At 40.8% G+C, this 27678-nt stretch overlaps 1 protein-coding gene across 2 annotated transcripts; it reads left to right on the forward strand.

The window, feature by feature from the left end:
• VBP1 (VHL binding protein 1) lies at positions 1–27678 on the forward strand. Of its 2 annotated transcripts, none has more exons than XM_065900716.1 (6): positions 1–78; positions 10499–10623; positions 20966–21032; positions 22036–22134; positions 24448–24586; positions 26597–26667. In XM_065900716.1, the coding sequence occupies exons 1-6, from the start codon at positions 1–3 to the stop codon at positions 26665–26667; spliced, it is 579 nt and encodes a 192-aa protein (XP_065756788.1). The 2 variants fall into 2 exon arrangements, with proteins under 2 accessions (XP_065756788.1, XP_065756787.1); XM_065900715.1 differs by lacking the exon at positions 1–78 and adding an exon at positions 5601–5737 and having other exon boundaries at positions 26597–27678.

Genomic DNA, 27678 nt, shown 5'->3' on the forward strand with positions numbered 1-27678 from the left:
ATGGCACCTCAACCCATGATTTATACCCAACCAGGCTTAAGGACCAGCAAGCCTGCTGCTCCATCCACAAGAAATAACGTATGTTTGACCTGTTGTTACTTAGGTACTTGGTAGGCATGTGCAGTCACATGTTAGAACAGAGTTTTATAATCTTTTGTGCATTGTCGGTGTCTCATAGAAGAAAAAAGAATTCTAACATTTTCAGCATTGTAAAGAGACACAGAACTGTGGAAAGCCAATCCTCTACAAACTTGTGTTGTTAAACATCAACTGGGTTCTGATACCTAGTCAGCAAGCCTTTTATCCATTCATTCAGCAAACGCAACTGAGATCAGTGCTGGAGAGGTGGGTAGCTCAGTCTGGAGGTTGCAGGCACAGCTTTCCTAAGGAAGTGATACCTAAGTTGAATGCTAATATTTAAAAATGGATAGCCAGTCAACGGAGAGGGGAAACGATATTGCAGACAAGCATATAAACAGATAGGAAAGCCAAAGCACTATGGGAGGTCAAAGGAGGGAACAGTTAATTCAGGGATAAAAGATTTCAGGGCATTGTGTATCAAATGATAAGGAGAATTTCAACTAGTGGGTGTATAGATGATAGAAGTTTGACATTAGAGGCAGAGGAAACAGCTTGAGCACAGAAGTGGAAGCAAGCAGTGGTAACATGGATGAGGTGTAGCTGAAGCATATGGGGAAGTGTCATGATCCAGGTGTTCATTGCCTCAGAGTGTTGTTTTCTAGAAGAGTCTTTACAAGGTTTCTGCCTTCAGTCCATGCACTTGGGGCCCCCTGGTTCCTGAATGTTTGTTTTAGGAGGCCTGACAAAGCTTCGAGTATTAGATAATGAGAAGACTGACCAAAGTTTTGTGTAAAACGATTTGTAATTTATTTCATAACCACAAGGAAAAATACGTGGAAATAATGAAAGATATACACATGTGTCTTTCTTTCACACGGACAGAATCCATGAAGTACTAAAGCGGAAAGATTCCAAATCAGAGGTGAAAACAAATGACGATCTCTCTACATGCTGATTGAATCATCCACTTCTTCCAAGTAAAATAAACATCCATTTTGACATTCAGTACTCTTGAGATTCTTCATTTAGTGTTTTTGAGGTGATGCACTCTTTCTCTTGTTTTAATAGTTAGCCTTGAAACTTTATCCTGCAAAATTATCAAAAACTAAACTTAATATCTTAATCTCCTGATCAACATCACTAATCATTAGAGAAATGCAAATCAAAACTACAATGAAGTATCACCTCACACCGGTCAGAATGACCATCATCAAAAAGTCTACAAACAATAAATGCTGGAGAGGGTGTGGAGAAAAGGGAACCCTCCTGCACTCTTGGTGGGAATGTAAATTGATACAGCCACTATGGAGAACAGTATGGAGGTTCCTTAAAAAACTAAAAATAGAGCTACCATATGACCCAGCAATCCCACTAGTGGGCATATACCCTGAGAAAACCATAATTCAAAAAGAGACATGTACCACATTGTTCATTGCAGCACTATTTACAATAGCCAGGACATGGAAGCAACCTGAGTGTCCATAGACAGATGAAGGGATAAAGAAGATGTGGCACACATACACAATGGAATATTACTGAGCCATAAAAAGAAATGAAATTGAGTTATTTGTAGAGAGGTGGATGGACCTAGAGTCTGTCATACAGAGTGAAGTCAGTCAGAAAGAGAAAAAGAAATACCGTTTGCTAAACACATATATATAGAATCTAAAGAAAAAAATTGGTTCTGAAGAACCTAGGGGCAGGACGGGAATAAAGACACAGACGTAGAGAATGGACTTGAGGACACAGGGAGGGGGAAGGGTAAGCTGGGACGAAGTGAGAGAGTGGCATGGACATATATACACTACCAAACGTAAAATAGATAGCTAGTGGGAAGCAGCCGCATAGCACAGGGAGATCAGCTCGGTGCTTTGTGACCACCTAGAGCGGTGGGATAGGGAGGGTGGGAGGGAGACACAAGCGGGAGGGGATATGGGGACATATGTATATGTATAGCTGATTCACTTCGTTATACAGCAGAAACTGACACACCATTGTAAAGCAATTATCCTCCAATAAAGATGTTAAAAAATATATCATCTTAATCTCCTCTCTCAGATAACACAAGGACCTCAGAACACTTGTAAACTACAAGGGCATTCCCTCCCAACTTATGGACTGTAGTGACCCAATATTTTAGTCCTGTCCCATTTCGTTAGCCCCCAAATGAAAGCGTTAGAGACGGTTCTGCTTACACTTAGCAATGTGTTCACGAATTCTTTGTTCACCATTTCTTCTTGCATCGGAGTCATTCCCCTCTTCTTCAGGTACATCTTTTAGAAGTTTATTTAATGTAGTTATGCTGGCGATAAACTCAGTTTTTATCTGAAGATATATTTCTTCATGCTCATTATTTTTAAACTAAAATTTAAATTTATATACACATACAAACTCTATAAACATTCTTTTTTAACTTTTAAAATTCATTTTATTTACATTACTCCTAACTTTGATTTGATTTTATTTTTTTAATTCAATTTTTATTTTTTAAAAAATTTTTATTGGAATGTAGTTGATTTACAATCTAACTTTGATTTCATTTTTTTAAATTTTCATTGGAGTATAATTGCTTTATAATATTGTGTTAGTTTCTACTGTACAGCAAATAAACATTCTTGTTTGAATCTTTTTGTGGATAAATATGGATCTGTCTCTTGGGTAGATACCTAGGAGTAGAATGGCTGGGTCACAGAGCAGGTGTTTATCTAAAATTAAGACTTCCAAAAGTTGTCCAAAAATTACTGTACCACTTTATTCCACGAGCAGTGTATGAGAATTCTGCTGCTCCAAATTCTTGCCCAAAATCCGTATTTTAAATTTTGGCCATTCTAGTGGGTTTGTAAGTAATATGACATAGTGGTTTAATTTACCTCTCCCTGATGACTAAGCAACTTTTCATACACTTATTGGCCATTCCAACATCTCTTTTAGTGTGTGAAGCGTCCAACTATTTTGCCCATTTTGATGTTTTTCTTTGGTTTTGATATATATATATATATATTTTGGCCACGCCACGTGGCATGTGGGATCTTAGTTGTCCCACCAGGGATTGAACCCGTGCCCCCATACATTTTTGTGTTTGGTGACAGGTAGGGGTAGAGGTTTACTTTTTCTATATAGTTATCCAGTTGTTCTTGCAACATTTGGGATAGACAAATTCCTTTTCCCTTGGACTGTCTTGGCACTTTTCTCAAAAACCAACTGACAGCGTATTTATGGGTCTATTTTTTCTTTTTTGTTCTGTTGATCCAAAGGTCTATCCTTAGTCCAATAACACACAGTCTTGATTATCATACTTTTCTGTAGGTCTCAAAATCAGGTACTATTAGTCTTCCATGTTTATTCATATTTTTCAAGATTGTTTCAGGTATTCACATTTTCTTTGAATTACATAAAATATGACAGTCAACTGATCAATTTCTATGCTGATTAGGACTACATTGAATCTATAGTTAAATTTGGAGAAAATAGACATAAGACATCCTAACAAAATCAGTAATTCCAAATCATGAACACAGTATAACACTCAATTTCTTCAGGCATTCTTTAATTTCTATCGACTTGGGATTTTTAACAGTATCTAGCACTTTTCATTATATAACTACCAACTATTTCATGTTTTTTAATTCTAACGTAATGGTATTGTTTAATTTCATGTTCTAAGTTTTTGTTACTACTATACAGAGGCTCCCACTGTCATCCACCGCCCGTATTCCAAGGCCTCAGCCCTGGCACCCTCTGGTCCTACTGCCCTGCCCAATTTCTCCATTCCTCAGGCACCAGCCATCTCCGCACCGCTCCAACCCCTCCCCTCTCCCCAGTCCTCTAGCCCTGCCCCCTTCTACAGTTCTACAGCTCCCACCCCTCCCCTTCCTCTAGTCCAGCCCTCTTTCCAGTCCTCTAAACCCTCGGTCGGAGCCAGTCCAATTCAAAGCCCTGCCCACATTCCTCTGCCCCGCCCCTCTCCCCAGTCCTCCAACCCCCTACCTTCTCTCTAGTCCCCAGGGTCCTCACATCTCTCCAGTTCTACAGGTCCGCCCAACTGTTTTACTCTTCCAGCTCCAGCCTTTTCTGTAGTACTCTCCTCTCCTGGCACCCGTCCTCTAGCTCAGTCCTCTGTCCCACCCACCTCCCTCATTCCTTCAGCCCCTCCTCATTACCCAACCTCTGGCCCCACCTCCCTCCTCGTTCCTCAGGCCCTGTCATCTCCCAAGTTTTCCAGACCTTCCGGCTCCCCAGCCCTTTTGCCACACCCCTCTCCCGCCACTTTTGCAGTTTCATCCGCTCCCTCTTCGCACTTCTTCAGCCTCGCCTAGTTTCCTCATTGCTTTAGCCCTACTGTGTGGCAAGTACTTATTAGGTATTCTACATACATAATCTCATTTAATCTTTACAACAGCCTTGTTGATACGCGTTGTAATTCTCATTTTAAAATATGACTTACGTAGTGTCTTCACCTGTGCTTCTTTCCTACCCCGTATGTCACGGTTATAATATTGATTCTATTATCTTACCAATCATTCATTTTAAGTCCCTTTACTTGTCTGCAAACTAGGGGTGATATTAGGGACACTGAGCTGTGGGGTTTAAAGAACATGACTCAGTGAGTTGCACATAGTTCGTTTTTATTAAATGTTAATCACTATTATTATATATGTGTCCGCACTAAGTAAGGAAACTGACATTTATCCTTTGTACAGACAGGACCTGTCTGTTGGTAGGCTTTGTGTGAGTGGATGAAGCACCGGTGTAGTGTGAAGCACTACAGTGCAGGCAAACGCAGGAACAAACACGGTGGTTACATGTCAGAAAACAGATCGAAGAATAATTACTTGCTTTCAAAGGGTTGTAGTGGTGGATGATCTTGGGGAATGCGTTGGGCCTAGAAGCATCGGAAGAGTTCTTAGGATTTTCTATGTACACTGTGAAGTTTTGAAAACGTTTGAGCTGGGGTGGTGAGAGCCTGATCAAAGGTGGCTTTCGGTAAATTGTGACAAAATGGGCGGAGTGTTTATTAGGATGAAGCCACTGGGTCCACCCGGAAGTAGGCACAAAACAAGTCCCCTTCAAGGGCCTGGAAGCTCGTGAATATGGTGGGCCCAGAAAGACACCGAGACCCAGGCCCTGTGGTGGTGTCTAGATCCCGGATTTGCTTGAATCCGAGAAGGGATCGGGTCGCTTCGAAGGCTATTCTGGAGAGTGCCGCGTGTTCTGGGGTGGTAGTGGGGTCCGTTCCGGCTTGGTCCCCGATTGTCAGGGTCTTCCAGCCAGCCCACCCACAAACCCCCCGGAATCCCTTTTCCCAGGACTAGGTATTGGTCCTCCCTGCAGAGCCAGCTTCGCCTCGGTAGTCCTTCCACGCTTATCACTCACCCGCGCGCAACCAATTAGAACCCACAGGTTGGGCGACTCGTCCGACGGGTAAGGGGCGGCTACTTCCTGTGAGCCAATGAATGTGCAGACTCACAAGCGGAGGGCGGGCCTGCCGTTGTGAGCGAGCCAATCACAGGCCCCAGGCTACAGGCGCTCGATAGGCCGTTAGTCGCGCGCTCGCTTCCCCAAGATGGCGGCCGGTAAGGAAGGTTGTGGGTTGGGAGAAGTGGCTGGAGGGAACGGACGGCGGCTCCATCTGGGGATTCCTGAGGCCGTTTTCGTGGTAAGAGACACGCTGGTGCTCCGTATCTTGACGCTATGCGGTGGGCTACCCTTTCCTTCTTGGCCCCCAGCTCGGCCTTGGTTGTTGGGGGAAGGAATTGAGCTAAAGGACCGCAGAGAGAGCGCTCCGTCCGCTCTCCCGCTCTGCGCCAGGACCGACTGAGCTGTGTCAGGACCCGCCGTGGGGCGCGCGGTCTGAGAAGGCCCCAGAAGATGGGGGAGGGGGCGCGGGGCGAAGGACTCAGGAGCCGGAGGGGGCGCGGGGCCTCTCTGAGGGACCGCCGCCTCCCCCCCCCCCCCCGCCCCAGCCCATCCCCGACGCGGGATTTCGACCCTACTTCCCGGAAAAACGGAGGCGGTGAGAAGCTTGAGAGTCAGCCCAGGTGCCGGGGAGACCGATGCGTAGATGGTGACGGGGTACAGTGAGCAGGCAGAGGAGCTCAGGTGTGAACATAGGAAATGGCACCTAGTGTGTTGAAGGGCTGCGGTGGCCAGTTGCCTCGGAAGAAGGCGGAGGGGAACGTCGGACCGGGGAGACCTTGAAGGCCTTGTGTGGCCCGCTGGGCCCCTGAGGCTTTAGCCAGCCGGCCACGGGCAGTCACCAGAAGGTGTCTAAGTGAAGCCCCTGTGTAACCACATTTGCTTTTAGCTAAATGGTCTTAACAACTTAGAGAATAAATCGCGTGCAGGTGAGAGAGGAAGCAGGGAATGCATTGTGGGAGGCTTCACAGAACAGGGAGACCAACCCAAGGCCGAACAGAGGGAAACAAGTTGTGCTTTCAATCCTGTCCCCGCCCCGTAAGGCTGTTCTCGAAATAGTATTTGAATATTATTTGAATAATAAGAGAAAACCTGAGTGGCCTTCCAGGCCGGTATCGCCCATCTTTCTCCACTCAGTTTTGCCTGAACTACTATAAAATCTTAATGGAAATTTCTCAACCTTTTGGTTTGTACCTATATTGCCTTGTCTCTACCTTTTTGTTCTTGGTATCTTCCAGCCTTCAAAAGACCCATTTCTTTTATTTATTCTTTTATTCACACCACTTTTATATACATTCTGTGCATATTTGCATTTGATGATTCGGTTTTGTACTATTTTCTTCAGTTATTTTGTTTTTTCTCCCTGAGCCGTGCCATTTATTTCTATCCACTCATCTCCCAGGTAACTGTCAACAAGAGAGAAAATTTGTTGAATACCGGGCACTTTCCTAATGCTTTTACAAAACTCTAAGAGGCAGATACTGTTATTCTCATTTTGTACATGTTGGAACAGAGACACAGAGCCCTTGAGTAACTTGCTCCAAGTCACACAGGGTGTAAGTGAGTTACCCAGGCTTTGAATTTAGGCAATCTGTGCGGCTGCAGAGCTCTACTTCTGCGCCATGCTCTGCCACTGGGAGGGAGGTTAGGTCATTACCTTGCCCCCTGTCATTTCTCCTGACGCTAGCACAGTACCTGACACACAGTATAAGCTCATAACTAAGTGTTGATTGAATTTCCATAGTGCCTTAAAATACCACACCCATGGTGCTCAGCAAGAGATGGCTTCAGAAATCTAATTCAGGAGGATAAACTTTATCAAAGGGCTTTATAAACTGTTATCTTAAAATGCATTTTCCCTAAAATGTCACAAGTTATTTTTTCTAGACCTTAAAATTTCTGTCAATATGATATAATAAATAATCCAAATTCACATAAATATTTGTATGTTCCTAAACTAATTGGAATAACATGGTATTATAGAAAGAACAATGGTTTCTAAATAGAACGAGGTTTGAATCATGCCTCTACTTCCCAGTTGCTGCTTAATCTTGAGCATATTATTTTACAATCTGAGCCTCCGTTTCTTTAAGTGAAATAGGAGTAACAGTAGTTAGAGTTGCCCTGAGAAACAGAGACTGTGCTTTCAGTATTGCAAGTAAATGCTTAATGTATATTAGTTTCTGTGTTGATAGTGGTTAAAAGTCACACCTTGCCTTTTCCCCATTGCCGTTGATGCAGTAATTTGTTTTCTTTCTCTGCTTTAATTGTCCCTTTCCCCCCTTGTCGATTTGTTGACCTCTCCATCTCTCAACATCTAGTTCAGATATGACCTCCCTGTAGTTTTGTACACTTATACATATCTAATGTTGAACACTTACTAGCTGTTGTGTACTCTTCTAAGTAGTTTACACGTGCTAACTCATTTAATCCCCTGTGAGGAAAAGGTACTTTTTTTCTTTTTACAGATGAGGAAATTGAGCCAAAGAGAAAGGTTAACTAACTTCCAAGGTCACCTAGTATGTGATGAAGCCAGCATTCAAACCAGGCAGCCCCTGTCTCTTAACCACAAACCTATGCTGCTGTAGTTAATTCTCCTTGCTAGAGTCTAAGCTGCTAATAACATGTGCTAAAAACTTTGACATTTCTCTTCCTACAGTGAGCCTTCTAGGAAGATGCTATCTCCATTTTATCTCCAGAATGCATTTCATCTCCATGCAGAACTCAGCCATTGCCTCAGCCTCACCTTTTCAATTTCTTTTACAGTCTCTAGCTTGATGGCTTCATAGTTCACTCCCTTGCTGTGTTTCTCTTCTTTTTGCTTCTTGCCTCGTTTCTGCTAAAATACTCCCTTATAGCTAGTAAGCATGGATAAGAATAATGATGTAGAGATCCCAGAAACTGTGAGATAATTGAATTTAACTTAGTTGCAAGGAAGGACTAAAGTTCTTTAAACTACTAGAAGGCTGTTACAGAATCTCCTTAAAGTTTCCATATAGTTTCACTTAGTTCCTGATCCTTACCTAATTAACTAGCTTTTCTTAAAGGACCAGCATGTGCAGTATACATTTAAAAAAATGCAGTTCAGTTTCATTGCTTTTCTTTTGCTTATTTATTCCTGTTACAAAAGATTGTTCAGTTTGCCTTTTAGGCTTACTTTATTTCAACCACTTGAAACTCAAGGAAGCAGTTGTGACTTGTCTTGGGAACCTAATGGCGATATTTAGCATGATATCTGTGGCAGAACTTGTTCAGTTAAAAATTTCAGTAATAAAATCTATAATTTTGGCACACAGCCTGTTGAATCGTTTTGTGGCTAGGGCACATGACTAGGCAATGTGCTGCATGGCGGATGTATAAAGCAGACAAGGTCTGCAATGAACATTTTGGTACATAACTCTTTTTTTTTTTTTTGGCGCTGTACGTGGGCCTCTCACTGTTGTGGCCTCTCCCGTTGTGGAGCACAGGCTCCGGACGCACAGGCTCGGCGGCCATGGCTCACGGGCCCAGCCGCTCTGCGGCATGTGAGATCTTCCCAGACCGGGGCACGAACCTGCATCCCCTGCATTGGCAGGCGGACTCTCAACCACTGCGCCACCAGGGAAGCCCACATAACTCTTTTTGAATTATGGTTTTCTCAGGGTATATGCCCAGTAGTGGGATTGCTGGGTCATATGGTAGTTCTGTTTGTAGTTTCTTAAGGAACCTCCATACTGTTCTCCATAGCGGTTGTACCAACTCACATTCCCACCAGAAGTGCAAGAGTGTTCCCTTTTCTCCACACCCTCTCCAGCATTTATTGTTTCTAGATTTTTTGATGATGGCCATTCTGACCGGTGTGAGATGATATCTCATTGTGGTTTTGATTTGCATTTCTCTAATGATTAATGATGTTGAGCATTCTTTCATGTGTCTTTTGGCAATCTGTATATCTTCTTTGGAGAAATGTCTGTTTAGATCTTCTGCCCATATTTGGATTGGGTTGTTTGTTTTTTTGTTATTGAGCTGCATGAGCTGCCTGTAAATTTTGGAAATTAATCCTTTGTCAGTTGCTTCATTTGCAAATATTTTCTCCCATTCTGAGGGTTGTCTTTTGGTCTTGTTGATGGTTTCGTTTGCTGTGCAAAAGCTTTGAAGTTCATTGCAGCTCTATTTACAATAGCCTGGAGATGGAAACAACCTAAGTGCCCATCACCAGATGAATGGATAAAGAAGATGTGGCACATATATGCAATGGAATATTACTCAGCCATAAAAAGAAACGAAATTGAGCTATTTGTAATGAGGTGGATACACCTAGAGTCTGTCATACAGAGTGAAGTAAGTCAGAAAGAGAAAGATAAATACCGTATGCTAACACATATATATGGAATCTTAAAAAAAAATGGTCATGAAGAACCTAGGGGTAAGACAGGAATAAAGACACAGACCTACTAGAGAATGGACTTGAGGTTATGGGGAGGGGGAAGGGTGAGCTGTGACAAAACGAGAGAGAGGCATGGACATATATACACTACCAAACGTAAGGTAGATAGCTAGTGGGAAGCAGCCGCATAGCACAGGGAGATCAGCTGGGTGCTTTGTGACTGCCTTGGAGGGGTGGGATAGGGAGGGTGGGAGGGAGGGAGACGCAAGAGGGAAGAGATATGGGGACATATGTATCTGTATAGCTGATTCACTTTGTTATAAAGCAGAAACTAACACACCATTGTAAAGCAATTATACTCCAATAAAGATGTTAAAAAAAAAGCAGACAAGGTCATCTTTCTTTCCCTATATATAAATAAAAAGAGGAAGGTGGAAGAATAATAAATTAGCTACATAATGTATGTGCACTGTCTGAAATGGTCTCTAACTTTTTATAAATACTTTTTTAGTTAAAAACAAGCCTTTGGAGAAAAAGAAACACAGGCTCTTTTTATGTTTAAAAATAAAGCTAAAGTGGTCAAAAATCAGAGGTATGAATTCTAAAATTTGTAATGTATTCTTTTTGATATTAAAGGAAGATGTGGATTCCTTCATGAAACAGCCTGGGAATGAGACTGCAGATACAGTACTGAAGAAGCTGGATGAACAGTACCAGAAGTATAAGTTTATGGAGCTCAACCTGGCTCAAAAGAAAAGGAGGTAAGTGCAAAATTTCTAAGTTTTTAAAATTAATATTGTATAGCTTAGATTTTTAAAAGATCGAGACATAATTTGCATACAGATAAAATGTCTATGCGTTGAATGTTCAGTTTGATGAGTTTTGATAAATGTATCCACTTCTGTAACCATTGCCCAGATCAATACATGGAACATTTCTGTTACCTCAGGAAGTTTCCTCCTGCCCCTTTACACCCAACCCTGCACACTCCCAGAGACAGCCACTGTTCTGATTATTTTCACCATAAATTAGTTTTGTCTGTTCTTGAACTTCATATAAATGGAAGCATATAGTAACTACGGTTTTACGTCAGGCTTATTACACTTAGTATAATGCTTTTTGAGAGTCATCCCTGGTGTTGTGTGTATCAGTAAATTAGTTTCTTTTTAGTGCTGAGTCATTTTCCATTGTATGTGGATGTACCACAGTTTTTGTCTATTTTTATCTATTTGCTTGTCAATGGACATTTGGTTTGTTTCCCCATTTGGTTTTAAGTCTTTGGGTGGACATGTTTTCATTTCTCCTGGGTAATTATCCAAGGGGTAGAATTGCTGACTTGTATGGTAAGTGTATGTTTAATTTTATGAGAAACTGCCAAAAGTCCTCCTAGGTGGCTTTAGCATATTACACTGCCACCAGCAATGTCTTGGGAGTTCCAGTTGTTCTTCATACTCACCAGCACTTTGGTATTGTCAGTCTAAAGATGCTTTTGAAAACGTAATAGAATGAATATTGAAGTCCTTATTCCAAAGCTTCTAGGATCGTAACATCTTAAATGTCTAGTTCATTCTTTTCATTTTGCCGATGAGATGAGAAACCCACAGAAGTTGTGACTTTGCCAGGACTTCATAAGTGATAGGGCAGAAGTATTCTTGCTCTCGATCCTTTATTCCCCTGTATGTTCATAGTAGCTTACAAAATCAATCCACAGTAATAAATACCTACGGATACCTGCTATACACATGTGACAGCATTCTTCTGTCAGTTGAATGTTTATGGAATTCCTCATAGGTGCCAGATACTGTTTTGGGTGAAGTAAGGTCCAGTATCTGCTTTCAACAGGGTTATGGCCTAGGGGCATAACAGATATTTAAATAAGTACAGAGTATAGCAGTCAAGGAGTTATGGTGCACAGTAATGAGTTAGCATAGGGGAACGGGTGATCTGAAGGGGGACACAGGGATTCAGGGGAAACTTCCAAGAGAAGCAGATGGCTATGTAGAATTTTGAAGCCTGGTTATGAGTTTGGAAGCAGGCTCCAGTGAGGAAGGGTAGTCTGGGCGTGAGGGTACCACTTAAGCAAAAATACAAAAGTTTGTCTTTAGTTGAGAATTCCCTGGTGGTCCAGTGGTTAGGACTCCGCGCTTTCACTGCCGAGGGTGTGGGTTCAATCCCTGGTCAGGGAACTAAGATCCCACAAGCCATGCGGCACGACCAAAAAAAAAAGAAAAAAACAAACCAAAAGTTTGTTTTTAGATATATTTTCTCATTTGATTTTGGTGACAACTGAGGAAATTTGAATAGGGCTAGGTGTTAGATGATATGAAAAGTCATCAACATGGACAGATGAGGGGTGTTAATAGGAAAAAAGATAGAAAACACTATGTGCACAGAAATACCTGGAAGAATTGACACTAATGTTATATTGACAGTGGTAATCTTTGGGTGGTGGGAAATAGCATTTTTCTTATTTTGCTTACCTGTATTCTTAATTTTCTGCAATGTACATTTATTGCTTTTATAATAAAAGTTTATTTTTATTTGAAAAAGAAGCATAAAGCCATTGGCTTTGAGGTCATTTGCACGGAGGTTACAGATAGAGAAGAAAATGGACCTCAGGACCAAGCCTTGGGGAAGCGGAGGGAATCCGTGTGTCATAGTTACCTTGGTAACTCTAGTACTGTGGCGGCATGTGCGATGGCTCCCAGGTCTGAGCAACTGGAAGGGAGAGTTACCAACATCTGAGAAGACTGTGGGTGGAGCAGGTTTGGGGGAAGATCAGGAGGAGTTCAATTCTGGACACACTTGAGATGCCTTGGACATCATTTGGACATCCAGGTGGAGGTGTTAGGTAGACAGTTAAATATATGAATGTGAATTTTGGGAGCGATCTGGGTTGGAGATAAAAATTTGGGAGTCATTTAAAGCCAGGGGACTGAATGAGGTCCATCACCAAGAGAGTGCATGCAAGTGAAGAGAAGATCAAAGATCTGGACATTGCGACAGTAAGAAGTTAGGGAGAAGAGGGAACACCAGCAAAAAAGGCTGAAAAGAAACTTTAAGTGAGGTCAGGAAAACTGGGAGATCATGGGGTTCTGGAAGCCTAGCTAAGAAAATGTATCATGGAGGAGGGAATGATCACCTGTGTCAAATGCTGCAGATGGCTCACCCAAGTGGGATAAGGACTGAGAATGGACTTGGACTTAGCAAAGTGGAAGTCATTGGTATTCTGGATGGGAACAGTGTTGGCCCAGTGGTTCAAAGGAGAATGATGGAGACAGCAAATGTGGAAAACTTTTTTTGAAGAGTTTTATTCATTTAATAATGGGTTGGTTGTCTTTTTTTATTTGTAGGAATTCTTTATATATTGGATACTAGTCCTTTTAGGTTATATGTGAGAAATTTTTCTTGCTTTTGTAATTTTTCTTTTTTTCCCCCTTATGATTTCTTTTGATGAGTAGTTCTTAATTTAAATGTTTTAAGTCAAAAGTTCTCTTAATAGTTAGTGCTTTTTGTGTATTGTTTAAGAAATCCTATTTTGTATTCCATGTTCAAAAAGACATACTCCTAAGTGTTCTTCTTAAAGTCTTAATTTTTTTCATTTTCATATCTAACTTCTTAATCCATCAGAAGTTTATTTTTATGTGTGGTATATGGTAGGCTTCCGATTTCTTTTTTTAATTGGAAGCACTGTGGATATACTGTTTGAGTCATCACCCTTTATTTTTTTTTTACATCTTGTTGGAGTATAATTGCTTTACAATGGTGTGTTAGTTTCTGCTTTATAACAAAGTGAATCAGTTATACATATACATATGTTCCCATATCTCTTCCCTCTTGCGTCTGCCTCCCTCCCACCCAACCCTCCCTATCACACCTGTGGCATGGACATATATACATCACCCTTTATTTTTAATGTAGTTTGATTTAAGAATTTTTCCTTAGTGGTTAGTACTTTTTGTGTCCTATTTAAGAAATATCCCAAGTTCATGAAGATATTCTCTTAATGTTTTATTCTCAAAGCTTTATTGTTTTATCTTTCACATTTAGATTCATAATCTATGGGTTATTCAGAAGTATGTTGCTAAATTTCAAAGCAGTTGTGGGATTTTCAAGCATGTTTCTTTGCCCTTTCTGTTTATTATAAGTTGATAGTTGTATATGCAGTCTTGTTCATAGTCAGGTTTTTCTTCTCTTTTTTTTTCTTTTTTTGTTTTTTGGCAACACTCCTTCATAGGTTTGTGTATTGTTTCTCCATTAAGAGGCAGATAGTATCTAGTTGTTTCTTAGAATGATACTGAATTCCTAGATCCATTAATTATGAGTTGCAAAATGATGATGTTCTAATTCAGTTATTTATTTTTTATTTATTAATAAGCTGGCATATTTCTGTAAAGAGAAATGTCCCTTCATGTACTCTTTGGTAAAAAGTGGCTGCAGGAAATCAACTCACCTGTCACTTCGTTCCCTTGCAGGAATAGCCCTGTAGCTCCTATCATCGCAACAGCTCTCTGCTACGTGAACAGTTAAAGGTGCAAGTGCTAGTCTGCTGCCATCTTAACCTGAAACAATTTTCTATCCTTTTTTTTTTTAAAGCTTTTTAGTCTATTCTATTAGGTGCATGCAATTTGAGAATTACGAAGTCTTCTTGGTGAATTTAACCCTATGTAAAATAATGCTTATTGTTTTAGTCAGTTTTGTTGGACACTTAGAGCTACTCCGGCTTTCTTTTGGCTAACATTTAAAAAAAAATTTATTAGAGTACAGTTGATTTACAATGTGTTGGTTTCAGGTGTACAGTAAAGTGAATCAGTTATACACATACATATATCCATTCTTTTTTAGATTATTTTCCCATATAGGTCATTACAGTGTATTGAGTAGAGTTCCCTGTGCTATACAGTAGGTTCTTATTAGTTATCTATTTTATGTATAGTATGTATATGTCAATCCCAAGCTCCCAATTTATCCCTCCCCCCCTTCCCCCTTTGGTAACCATAAGTTTGTTTTCTACATCTGTGACTCGATTTCTGTTTTCTAAATAAGTTCATTTATACCATTTTTTTTTTTTTTTAATTTTATTTATTTTTGGCTGTGTTGGGTGTTCGTTTCTATGCGAGGGCTTTCTCTAGTTGCGGCAAGCGGGGGCCACTCTTCATCGCAGTGCGCGGGCCTCTCACTATCGCGGCCTCTCTTGTTGCGGAGCACAGGCTCCAGACGCGCAGGCTCAGTAGTTGTGGCTCACAGGCCTAGTTGCTCCGCGGCATGTGGGATCTTCCTAGACCAGGGCTCGAACCCGTGTCCCCTGCATCGGCAGGCGGATTCTTAACCACTGCACCACCAGGGAAGCCCTGTACCATTTTTTTTTAGCTTCCACATATAAGCAATATCATATGATATTTGTCTTTTTCGTCTGAGTTACTTCACTCAATATGACAATCTCTGGGTCCATCCATGTTGCTGCAAATGGCATTATTTCGTTCTTTTTTATGGCTGAGTAATATTCCATTGTATACATGTAACACGTCTTATTTATCGATTCATCTGTCGATGGACATTTAGGTTGCTTCCATGTCTTGGCTATTGTAAATAGTGCTACAATGAACAGTGGGGTGCATGTATCTTTTCGAATTATAGTTTTCTCCAGATACATACCCAGGAGTGGTGGCTAACATTTTCCTGGTGTATATTTTCCAATCCCTTTTCTTTCAGCTTATTTATATTTAAGGGTGTTCCATGTAAACAATATATGGTTATTATTTTAAATCTTTTTAGATAAACTAATTTTTCTTTTTGGATACTTTCAAGGTTGTCATCTCTTTTGTTTTATCTGACTATAATTTGTCTTTGTGAGGATATCTTTCTTTTTTTTTTTTTTTTTTTGTGGTACGCAGGCCTCTCACTGTTGTGGCCTCTCCCGTTGCGGAGCACAGGCTCCAGACGCGCAGGCTCAGCGGCCATAGCTCACGACCCCACGTCCCCTGCATCAGCAGGCGGATTCTCAACCACTGCGCCACCAGGGAAGCCCTGTGAGGATATCTTTCTTAAATTCTTCCTTAACTGACTATATGTCAGCTTCCTGTAACCATGGATACCTGTGTGGATTGCTTTTATCTATAGACGATTTTGCTTTTGCAGGAGCTGTGGGTCTTCATCAGCCTTGGACTGCTTGAGCCCTGTTCCAAGTTCTTGCACTTAATATGTGAGCTCCCCCGTTGAGCCGAGCGTCGGGGGCCCAGGCTCAGGTCTATAGCTGGTATTGTCACCTGCCTTGAGATGCCTGCTTTTCTCTAGTCCTCACTGCTCAACTCAAAGCCTTTTCCAATTTTATCCCCTTTTATTTTTTCTGAAAGTTCCCTCACCTCTGTGATACCAGCTGTGCAACGAAAACTGTTTCTGTGCTTGACTGAGTTGTTTTGCAGCAGACGGCTGTGTAGTTTGGATACTAACCTTTTCTTTACAGGTGTTGTAAATCTTTTGTTGCAGCCTGTCATTTAACCTTTTCCTTCAGCTGTATAGGAAGCAGTAGCGTAGCACAGGGAGATTGGCTTGGTGCTTGGCCATGACCTAGAGGGGTGGGATAGGGAGGGTGGGAGTGAGGCTCAAGAGGGAGGGGATATGGGGACATGTGTATGCATATGGCTGATTCACTTTGTTGTACAGCAGAAACTGACACGGTCTTGTGAAGCAATTATACTCCAATAAAGATCTATTTAAAAAATATATACATAAAGTAATTATTGATAGGTATATTAAAAAGTTATTTAGTATTTCATTGTCTTGTGGTGAACTCTTTAACACATGAATTATATGTGCTTTATCTTTCTCTAACTGGAAATTTTGTGATTATCATTTTTTCATTTTTTTCTGTCATCTGTTAATTTTTTTCCTTCTCTCCTTCTGGGATTCCTGTTAATATGGATGTTGACTCTTCTAATTCTGCCTTCCCTGTCTCTTTATTATTTCCTGTCTTCTGCTATTTTGGTAATTTGTCTTTTGGCAATTAAATGGATATCTGTGAGTTCCTTATTTCAACCATTACACTTTTTATACGTAGTATTTTTGGTCCTTCTTACAGCTACTTGTTTCTTCTTCATATTACCAATATCCTGTCTTTTCTCTTTGAAGTATTTTTAAATACTTACTGTATAATCTTGTAGAATTTGATTTTGTTTCATCTGGTACAGGTTGTCGAATTTATTGTCTTTATTTTATTTTGTAGCTGAGTTTATCAGATTACCATTTTTTTCCCCATCAGCTCATATTCCCTCAGGGTTATCAGTTCCTTTGGCCATTAATGTGTGTGGGAACAGGAGTAATTCAGGTCCCTCCTGGTGGGTGGGGTTTACACTCTGCAGCACAGCCATTGGAAAAATGCTGTTTCTCCCCTACCGGGTGCCTTGGCCTCTGGGCCTCTGGGACATTCTTTCCATTCCTCTGTCTTTGGCATCTCCCCTGGGAGGGGGAGTGGGCAAGGGGAACTGCTGGGGGCCAGTACGTCTATTCTCAGCTCCTCAGCCTGACCTTCTCCCTGCCTTTGGCCAATTCTGCTGTTTTTCTGCCCTGTAGCAGTGATGGGGTAGGTAATGTGATTCACCCACAGCAATTTAGAGGGAGGAAAAACACCTACCCTTTAGCCTTAAATTCCCCCTTTGAAGACTTGATCCACTTCCCTTCTAAGCTGCTGTCTTCCCTCTCACTTCCCTACCCACTCCCAGAACCTAGAGATTTCCATTGTTCATGGAATAACAAAGATCTGGAACTGATCCAAGTGTCTGTTGATAGGAAGTGGATAAACAAGTTGTGTTATATTTTTAAATGGATATTACACAGCAGTGAAAATGAATGAACAAATCTTAGGAACTTAATTGAGTTATAAAGCAAAACCCCAGAAAAATGCATACAACATGAGACCATTTGTATTAAGCTAAGAAACTAGCAAAGAATATATTGTTCAGGGATACACATAAATGTGATGAAACTATTTGAAAAAGTAAAAAAGGGACTGTAAACACACAGTTCAGGAGAGCTGCTATCTTTTGGGACAGAGCAGGGTGGGGAGGGTGTATTGCTCAGACTTGCACAGTGGCCTGCGCTCTACAGCCCACGAGCCCCAGCTACAGAGCCCGCACTCCTAGAGCCCGTGCTCCGCAACAAGAGAAGCCACCACATCCGGACGCGCAGGCTCAGCGGCCATGGCTCACGGGCCCAGCCGCTCCGCGGCATGTGGGATCTTCCTGGACCGGGCACGAACCCGTGTCCCCTGCATCGGCAGGCGGACTCTCAACCACTGCGCCACCAGGGAAGCCCCAGTGATACTATTTTTTAAGCAGCAGGCTTATCTGACATATTTGCCGGGTCAGTAGCACACGCTGTAAGAAAGTTTGCTGTGCTAACCTTCTTCACACATGATGTGACTTCCTTTATATAATTCACGAAGTACATTTTCATTATCATATTTAAATTTTGTTTACATGGTGATCTCTAATATTTTGTTAAATGTATTTTGAAAGAACCACAGCTTTGTTTTTGTATCCTTAGTCTGTTTTCTTACAGATTACATTGTGATCTGACAGGACTCCCAGAACTGTTTTGCACATTTTTCCATGCAAAACACTTTAAAGCCTTGGGCAGCTTTAATCCAAAAAAAGAGCTAAAAATGTTTCATTTTTTCTTCTCTAAGTTTGACTTTGAGTGTTTTCAGCATATTTTTATCTCTTATTTTCTTGTCAGTGAGATTGATTTCATTTGGGAATTAGTTGCTAGTAGTTTTTAAAAATTATTTTTAATACGCTTTATTTTTTAGGCCAGTTTTAGTTTCATAGCAAACTTGAGCAGAAGATGCAGAGATTTCCTGTATAGCCCCTGCCCCCACACACACATAGCCTCTCCATTATCAACACCCTTCACCGGATGGAACATTTGTTACAATTGATGAGCCAAGATCGATATGTTATTATTAGCTAAAGTCCGTAGTTTGCGTTAGTGTTCACCCTCGTGTTGTACATTCTATGGGTTTGGACACATGCACCATGTGATGTATCCACCATTATAGCATCATACAGAGTAGTTTCACTGCCCTAAGAATGCTCTGTGCTCAGCATGTTCATCCCTCCCTCCCCCTCCTAAACCCCTGGCAACCACTGATCCTTTTACTGTCTCCATAGTTTTGTCTTTTCCAGAGTGTCTTATAGCTGGAATCATACAGTCTGCAGCCTTTTCAGGTTGGCGTCCTTCACTTAGTCATATGCATTCAAGGTTCCCCCATGGCTTTTCGTGGCTTGATAGATCATTTCTTGTTAGCAGTGAATACTATTCCATTGTCTGGATGGACCACAGTTTATGTCTCCATTTGCCTACCAAGGTCATCTTGGTTGCTTCCAAGTTTGGGCAATTATGAATAAAGCTTCCATAAGCATTTGTGTGCAGTTTTTGTGTGGACCTAAGTTTTCAGCTCCTTTGGGTAAATACCAAGGAGCATGATTGCTGTATCATATGGTAAGAGTACTTTTATTTTGTAAGAACCTGACACACTGTCTTCCAAAGGGGCTTTTGCTCCACCTCCTCACCAACATCTGGACTTGTCAGTATTCTGGATTTTGGCCATTGTAATAGGTGTGTAGTGGTATCTCGTTATTTTAATTTGCAATCCTCTGATGACATATGATGTGGAGCATCTTTTCATATGCTTATTTGCTATGTGTATATCTTTGGTAGGGTATCTGTTAAAGGCTTTGGTCCATTTTTTTTTTTTTTTTTTTTTTACGGTACACTGGCCTCTCACCGCTGTGGCCTCTCCCATTGCGGAGCACAGGCTGCGGACGTGCAGGCTCAGCGGCCATGGCTCACGGCCCCAGCCGCTCCGCCGCATGTGGGATCTTCCCAGACCGGGGCACGAACCCGTGTCCCCTGCATCGGCAGGTGGACTCTCAACCACTGCGCCACCAGGGAAGCCCCTGTTCCATTTTTTTAATCCAGTTGTTCATTTTCTTATTGTTGAGTTTTGAGAGTTCTTTGGGTATTTTGGATACCAGTCCTTTATCAAATGTGTCTTTTGCAAATATTTTCCCACAGTCTGTGGCTTGTCTTTTTGTTCTCTTGACAGGGTCTTGTGCAGAGTGGAAGTTGTTAATTTTAATAAAGTCCAGCATGTCAATTATTTCTTTCATGGATTGTGCCTTTGGTGTTGTATCTAAAAAGTCATCACCATACCCAAGGTCATTTAGGTTTTCTCCTGTGTTATCTTCTAGGAGCTTTATAGTTTTGCATTGTACCTTTAGGTATGTGATTCATGTGAACTTAAGTTTTGTGAAATGTGTAGTGTCTGTGTCTAGATTCATGTTTTTTATGTGTGGATGTCCAGTTGTTCCAGGCTAGTTGCTTTTCTAGTAGCTGTAATATAACTTTACTGCTGAGTCTGATCAGTCTCATCATGTCCATCGTTTTCTTAAGTTTTTTCGTGTGTTCAAACAGTGATCCATTTATAATTTTAAGAACAGTTGTTAACTAACTTGAAAAGAAAGTATTTTTCAACATAAAAGTTAAAGAAAAATTACCCAAAGCTTAAAAGAATCGCAAAGTTGTACTATATCTTACTGTGGTGTGTTAGGCATTCAAGTGCTTTTACAGTGTGGGAAGCGCAGGCCCTGAGAAGCTGTCCCTGCACTTGCTGGTGCTGAGCTGCCTATGACGGAGGGAGTTGGTGGTTTTCAATTTAGAATATAATATTTGAATGCATGTTATTTTAAAAATGAGTATTTAAAATGCAATTCTAATTAAATGTAGAACCTCTGAATCACCTCTGTGGAATATGATTTTCTCTAGAAATGTTAACTAATGATGGGGGGTTTGACGTATAGAATAGGACTCTGTGCACAGTAGTCATTCCGTAAATATTTGCTATTATATCTAAATATTTTAATAAATATGTCTGAAATATCTTAAATATTTTAATAAACAAAATTTATTAAATATCTTACAGATAAACTATCTTAAATATTTCATATATATAAGTTGTCCTCAAAACGTATCAGTAGAAAATGCAAAGCTAGTAAGACTGTGTCCTGGTGCCAAATACTAAGTTAACCTTTTTCTTATTCACAGGCTAAAAGGTCAGATTCCTGAAATTAAGCAGACTTTAGAAATTCTAAAGTACATGCAGAAGAAAAAAGTAAGTGCAGTTTTCTTTGTAAACAGGAGCAAACCAGGATACTTCAGCAGAGACATGTGTTCCTTGACTCCTTGGTCACTGGTATTTGAACCAGTCCTGAGCACGTGTACTGACATCACAGACAGTGAGACATGTGGCTTTCCGCCAAAAGTCAGGTTTAATTCTAGGACCCACACTTCTTGGGGTATTTTACTTATATGTAGTATCTGCAGAACTTAAATGCAATTTGAAATTCTTTTAAGTACAAAAAGAAAATGTCATTTTGAGCAGCATCTAATAGTTTCTGTTGTTATTGTTATTGTTCTCTCTAAGAATAAGGAGTGAGTCCAGTACTTACAGAGCTGGAAAAAATTTTAGAAATGACGTTTCAGGTTCTCATTTCACAGCTGAGGCAACATTTGCAAAGAGGCTACACTTGAGCACTGTTACATAGCTAGTTCCTGGCAGAACTGGATTTGAGACTCTTCCAAGTCCTCATCCAATATTTGTTACATAAGCAGGCTGTAAAAATTAAATGTCATAAGTATATTGTATTTAAAATAGTATGTGTATGTATATATGATTTATTACTTGACTGGTAGAATAACTACGTTTCTAGTATGTTTTTTATGTCATGAACTTAACAAGAGGCTTCAGAAAATTGGTTGTTGAGCACGAAGCACTGATGAAGTAATAATAGCGCTTGTCTAGTGCTTACTCTGTGCCAGGCACTGGGGTGTGTGTGGGGGCGGGGAGGGGTGTGAGACTGGGGTGTGTGTGGGGGGGGCGGTGTGAGTGTGTGAGAACTCTGCTTGCCACAGCCTTCAGAGCTATAGTAAGTAGCTGAGCCAGGATGCACGAGCCTCCCTGCCCATCCATCTGGCTCCAGCATTCCTTTCTTTACCACTCTACTTAGTCTGTGTGATAGGACTGTTTTAAATGGCTTAGGTTCAGTTCTGTGATCTCTTCCTTATAACCTTGGTGTGAAAATGGACTGTTTACAGTACTGTCATTTTTTTTGAAGGAGTCCACCAATTCACTGGAGACCAGGTTCTTACTGGCAGATAACCTGTATTGCAAAGCTTCAGTTCCTCCTACCGATAAAGTGTGTTTGTGGTTGGGGGTAAGTAAATGTAATAGCCACAACTTCCTTGGCTGACATTTGTAAAGCATTATTGTTGAAGCTGTGGAAGGAATGAAGGGGTGGCATTCAGGGGGATCGGGAGTGTGAGGAAGATTGCCGCAGAAACATGCTCGAGTCTCTCCCAATCAAAACAAAACGGACCAAAACCCTGCTTCCCCTCCAACTAATGCTTTAGCTCTTAAATGTAACAGAAGGTGCTGTTGAACCTTAGATAGATGTTTCTTCATCATCAGATTTTGTTAGTTCTAGAAAGATCTCTCTAAATTTGAGGGGGCAAGGATTATTACAAAAACCTTGAGGTTAGAACCCATTTTTAAAAATCATATATTTCAATTTTGATGATTTCACAGACCTTCTCTGTGATTTTTTCCTATTTTACTCCTCTCAGTCCCATGATCGACCAGCCAAGCCATTCCTGACTGTCCAGCTAGCTATCCATAGGTCTTGTTACCTCAGGCAAGTTCCCATACAAAGCAGCCAGTCAATACTGCTCTCAGCTCTCCCAGCTGGGAGGATTTCCGCTTGCTATCCTGTAGAGTCATCCCTGAGAGGCAGTCTCGTGCCATGAAAGATAGGCAGATTCGTACATGGAAACTCACTTCTCTGTCCCTTAGTTCCTCCTCCTGATTTCTGTTAGCTGTAATCTTTTCAGAGTTTGTACATTTATTTCTACAAGCATAATTCCCGTACTTGTTTAGTTTTAGTTCTGTAAATGGAACAGCTGTCCACCCAGTAGCCCAAATCCTAAGGGTTATTGTCCTTTGTTTCTCTTTCCCTTGGCACACATTTAATCAGCAAGTGGGGATAAGGTGATTTCATAAACTAGACTGGGACAACAGGGAGCTCTCTCTCTCTCTCTCTCTCTCTCTCTCAAGAGAGAGAATTACGGCTGGAGCCCACCTTACACGATGGTGAATTCCAAGTGGATCACATTTGAAATGTGTGATGAAATACTGACACCATCAAAATTGTAGGCCAAGTCACAGATAACTTATTTAGAGCCCTGAAATAAGGATGGTTTTTCAGGCCTCAGAATTCAGAAACCATGAGCAAAGTCAAAAGACAATCAACAGGAAAAATATTTGTAACTCATATCACAGGCAAAGGACTGACAGGTTTGCAGGGCGACTTGGAGTTGTGTTTTGGGCATGTCAGTCTTGAGGTGACTATTAGACCGTCAAATAGAGAGGCCGATCAGGCAGTAGTTGAGAGGTGAATCAACTAAGGAGATATACTTGGCACAGGGTACTTCCTGAATGAATGATCGATGTTTTTTGACATGAATGAAGTGTTTTTAAATGTATTCGATTTTCTCTTGTTAAAAGTAAGCAAAGTCTAGAAATTTTCTGGAAAAGAAAAAGTAATAAGAAGCATCAGTCATTGAGAAATGAGATTGTGGGTCCGGGTTTTAGAGAGGCATTTACTCTGCACTGAATGTTTTTAGTCCTATCTGAATTCTTATACAGTTTTCTGATTATCATGGATTGGCATATCCAGTCAATAAGAATGTAGCACCTACTTTGTGCTAAGCACTTTCATGTTGTCTCATTTAATTCTTCCAACAACCCTTTGGGCAATTTTCAAATTCCATTTGCCAGATAAGGAAAGTGGTTCAGGAAATGCCCGGTGTTAAGTCAGGTGCTAGGAGTATGGTTCCCCCTGTGTCAGCATTTACTCTGGAGGTAGGAAGGGGGCAGTAAAAGCCAGCTGTTTCTCTCAGTGGATCAAATGTAGATAATATGTATGTTTTTGAAAACTTTTGGTATCTTAAGCTCAGAAACAACTATTTCAGTTGATCTGAATGTAATACTATTTGGTGTCACAATAGAGCTAGTAGAAAGATAGGATTTGGTAACTAAAGATACTGGTTCTTATGGTAATTCTTCCATTTATGTAGTATCCCCGAAAGCGTAGGTAACCTGACCTCTCGGAGCCTCTGTTTTCTTAACTGTAGAGAAGGTAACTTGCCTCTCCAGGGTTGTTACGACGAGTAAATGATAAAATGTGTGTGAATATATTCTCTAACCCAGGGGTCAGTAAATGTTCTGTTAAGGGCCAGAGGGTAAATATTTTTGGTTTTGCAGACCACACGGTCTCTGTCACAAGTAGTACTTAGCTTTGCCACTGTAGCATGCAAGTCTAAGTGAATAAAGAATGGCTGGGTTTCAATAAAACTTAGGACAAAAGGCAGCCGGCCGGATTTGGCCCAAGGGCTGTAGTTTGCCAACCCCCGTTCTAACCTGTAAAGCACTGGGTAAGTGTGCGGACATTGTCATGCTTTTCTCTCTTCAGGCAAATGTAATGCTTGAATATGATATTGATGAAGCTCAGGCATTGTTGGAAAAGAATTTATCGACTGCCACAAAGAATCTTGATTCTCTTGAGGAAGACCTCGACTTTCTTCGAGATCAGTTTACTACCACAGAAGTCAGTATCCTTTCCTGAAAAAAGGCAAAGGGGGGAAAGGAGAAGGATGCTTTCAACGTTCTTACATGCATTGCTTTAATGAAAAGAATGTCCTTATTCTTAGACTGATGTTAAGTTGCAGATTTTATGAGAGTAGTAAATGACATACTTGGAACTAATATTTAATAACTTTATAGATAGACTAATCTGAATTTGAAGTGTGGAAACAGCAAGTCGATTTAGCAAATGAGTATTTTTCTTTCAAATATTTTCCCGAGACATCTTCATAGCTAGTCAAGTAGTGTATTTATTAAGGGTCTCCTGTGTCCCTGCAACTGTGCTAAGCTGTATGGGGCATGGGCTGGTGAGAGGATCAGTGCATGACAAGAAGAGTGGCGAAGTCTTGCTCTGTTACAACTGCGCGTGTGAACCTGCTGAATGATCGTCTCACAGCAAAATATAAGTGAGTTCACTTCATGTACTCAACACCAAGGCAGTTTAAAGTTAGGGAAAGATAGGTGTGGGCTGGAATTAGCTCAGAGCAGGCTTTGAGAAGATAGGACTGAGACTGTATTTAAGGCAGAGAGAACAGGCGGCGGCAGGTATTCTGCTCGAGGGGGAGGGCTCGCATGTTGACCCAGCTGCTCGCGCGCTCCTGTCGCCTAGTCGTCAGCCCCGCACGGTCACCCAGCACAGAAACGTGGGAGTTGACCTTCGCTCCTCTCTCTTTCATCACCAGAAGCCGACTAATCACCAGATTCTTGTCAGCTTTCCCTTGTAAATCTCTCTGTCCATTGCTGTTACTCTCATTTTGGCCTTCTAGAAGCTAGACTCAGTAGTTTTCTAGTCTGGTTTCCTCACATCTGTCCTTTACACTGTCTCCACCATGAATTCACTGAGTCACACTTCTTTTTATTCCTCTGGTTATAATGCTTCAGTGTTCTTTGTTACATGTAAGGTATGCACGTGGGCGCCCTGTGAGGTGCTTCCTGCCAGTCTTACCTCATGCCACTGACTGCTTCCTGCCTTGGCCCTCTCCCAGTGCACCCAAGTTCCAAATAACCCCGATCGGTTTTTCTCAGCCCCCATATGTGCTGTGTCCTTTGTCCACACTTGGTTCCTCGTAGCTAGACTCATTTCCCCCTGTTTACCTGGGTTCCTCTGTTTTGTCTTTCATATGTCGGCTCAAGCAGCAGAACATTTCTGGACATTTTCCAGTCCTCTCAGGGTGTTTTGTTGTTCCTCTGTGGCTCCCAGTGCACTTTGCACGTAGTGCTTTATTTATTTTTCATTCCAGACTGGGAGCTCTTCAAGTGTAGGAGCTCCACTTTCTCTCCTCCACAGCACGTAGCACATGACAGGTGTTGAGTGGTTGGTGAGGGAAGGCAGGCCTGTTTGAGGCCTAGAGCAGGAGTTGGCACGTGACTGGTAATGTGGAGACTTCATTCACACACACACAAAAAAACAAAACTATAACATTCCCAGAAGATAACATTGGAGAAAATCTAGATGACCTTCAGTACAATGGTGGCATTTTGGATATACCACCAAAGGCATGATCCATGAAACAAATAATCCATATGTGAAGGCCTACGCAGGGTGGTGTTTGTGGAAAGGAAAAGATGTAGATGCTTAATAAATTGGGTGAGTGTCCTGTTAGCCAAACAGAGGGTAAGAGATAAAGTGGTTGATAATTGTAATAATTTAAACATTACATGTCAGTGTATGCTTTGAACTACCTTTGAAATATCATGGATGAAGGGCTCTCTGTAAAACTGTTGACAGTATCAAGCACATATTTGTTAAATATAATACCATAGTTGACTAGATATGCTAAACAATTATTGATTTGAGGCCTTGACTTGATTTTGGTGTAATTTTGTTCCCTTTTTTGCCAGATGATACTACACCTTGCTATAGTCACTAGTATTTTTTGTGTGTGATTTCTGTCTTTGATTCAGTGTGTGAATGGATACTTAGTCATTGAATGTTCTCTTTAGAATTGCATTTGCATTTTCTTTGACAATTCTTGCAGATATGGCCAGGGTTTATAATTGGGATGTAAAAAGAAGAAACAAAGATGATTCTACCAAGAACAAAGCATAATGCTGGCAATTAAAAATGTGGTTCAATTTTCCAAACATGGATTTTAAATACCCCAAAGTTTATCCTTAAAAGTTGCCATAACTTTAAATAATTTTTAACAGCAAGAATGATGATTAAAACTTTAAAAAAAGATAAACACCACTTTATTTATTTATAAAAACAGAATTAATTTCAAATATTTTATAAAATTTGCAGTATTTTTATTTTTATTTTTTGCATTTCCAACAAAGTAAATGCTGCTTTCATCATTTTGTTTGTTTGTTTGTTTGTTTGTTATAAGAAAAGTCTTAGCTGAAATGGCTGAAAACTGTGAGATATGCTATAGAAGCGGACTTTTTGGACAGTTTAGCACACTTTACTTTTTCTTTATTGGCTGGTGTTACTCTCACTTGTGATGTGGTTAAAACCAGTTTAGAGGTAGGAAAAACAGTTTGAATATTTGAAAAATTGTTTTTCTTTAGCACACATGGGGCTTTATGGTCCTCTATTGCTGTTATTTGTCCTATGTAAATGCAGTTTCATGAATTACTGCTTAGCCAATAACTATTATAATCTTCTGTACTTTTCAGGAAGTGGTAATTTGCATTCCTAAACAGTAAGAGGGCTATTGAGACAACGCTTTCTAACCCCATATAAGTGTACAGAGCCTAGAGCCTTTGCAATGCTAACATAAAGGAGATCTTGGCCAACATGAAATAACAAAATTACGCACTGAAAACTCTTGCCTGAGGCGATTTTGTACTTCTTAACGGTTCCCCAAAGCAGCTGAACAGGAATATTAAGATAAATATAAATCTGTGATGGTTTAACGGAGTTGTGAGCTTTTTTATTCATGATAAAACTTCGTAAGAGTGTTAGAAGATCCCTATGGAAAGCCATTGGTACAGTGGCTAGTACTGGGTGATACAGATTCTGGTAAAAACACAAATGTATTATTCCATCTCCATGTAGTAAAGAGTATACTTGTACAATGTTTTGTACTTGTATTTCATGATATTAAAACAGTGAAGT

Source organism: Phocoena phocoena, chromosome X, assembly GCF_963924675.1.
Source record: "Phocoena phocoena chromosome X, mPhoPho1.1, whole genome shotgun sequence".
Classification (NCBI taxonomy): domain Eukaryota; kingdom Metazoa; phylum Chordata; class Mammalia; order Artiodactyla; family Phocoenidae; genus Phocoena; species Phocoena phocoena.

Bases quoted from the DNA above. Each gene is read 5' to 3' on its own strand.
- VBP1 (XM_065900715.1), top strand. From the start codon at position 5,645: ATGGCGGCCGGTAAGGAAGGTTGTGGGTTGGGAGAAGTGGCTGGAGGG. The intron at 10,624-20,965 runs GTAAGTGCAAAA...TCTTATTCACAG, and splicing joins CTGGCTCAAAAGAAAAGGAG to GCTAAAAGGTCAGATTCCTG. The intron at 24,587-26,596 runs GTATCCTTTCCT...CAATTCTTGCAG, and splicing joins GTTTACTACCACAGAAGTCA to ATATGGCCAGGGTTTATAAT.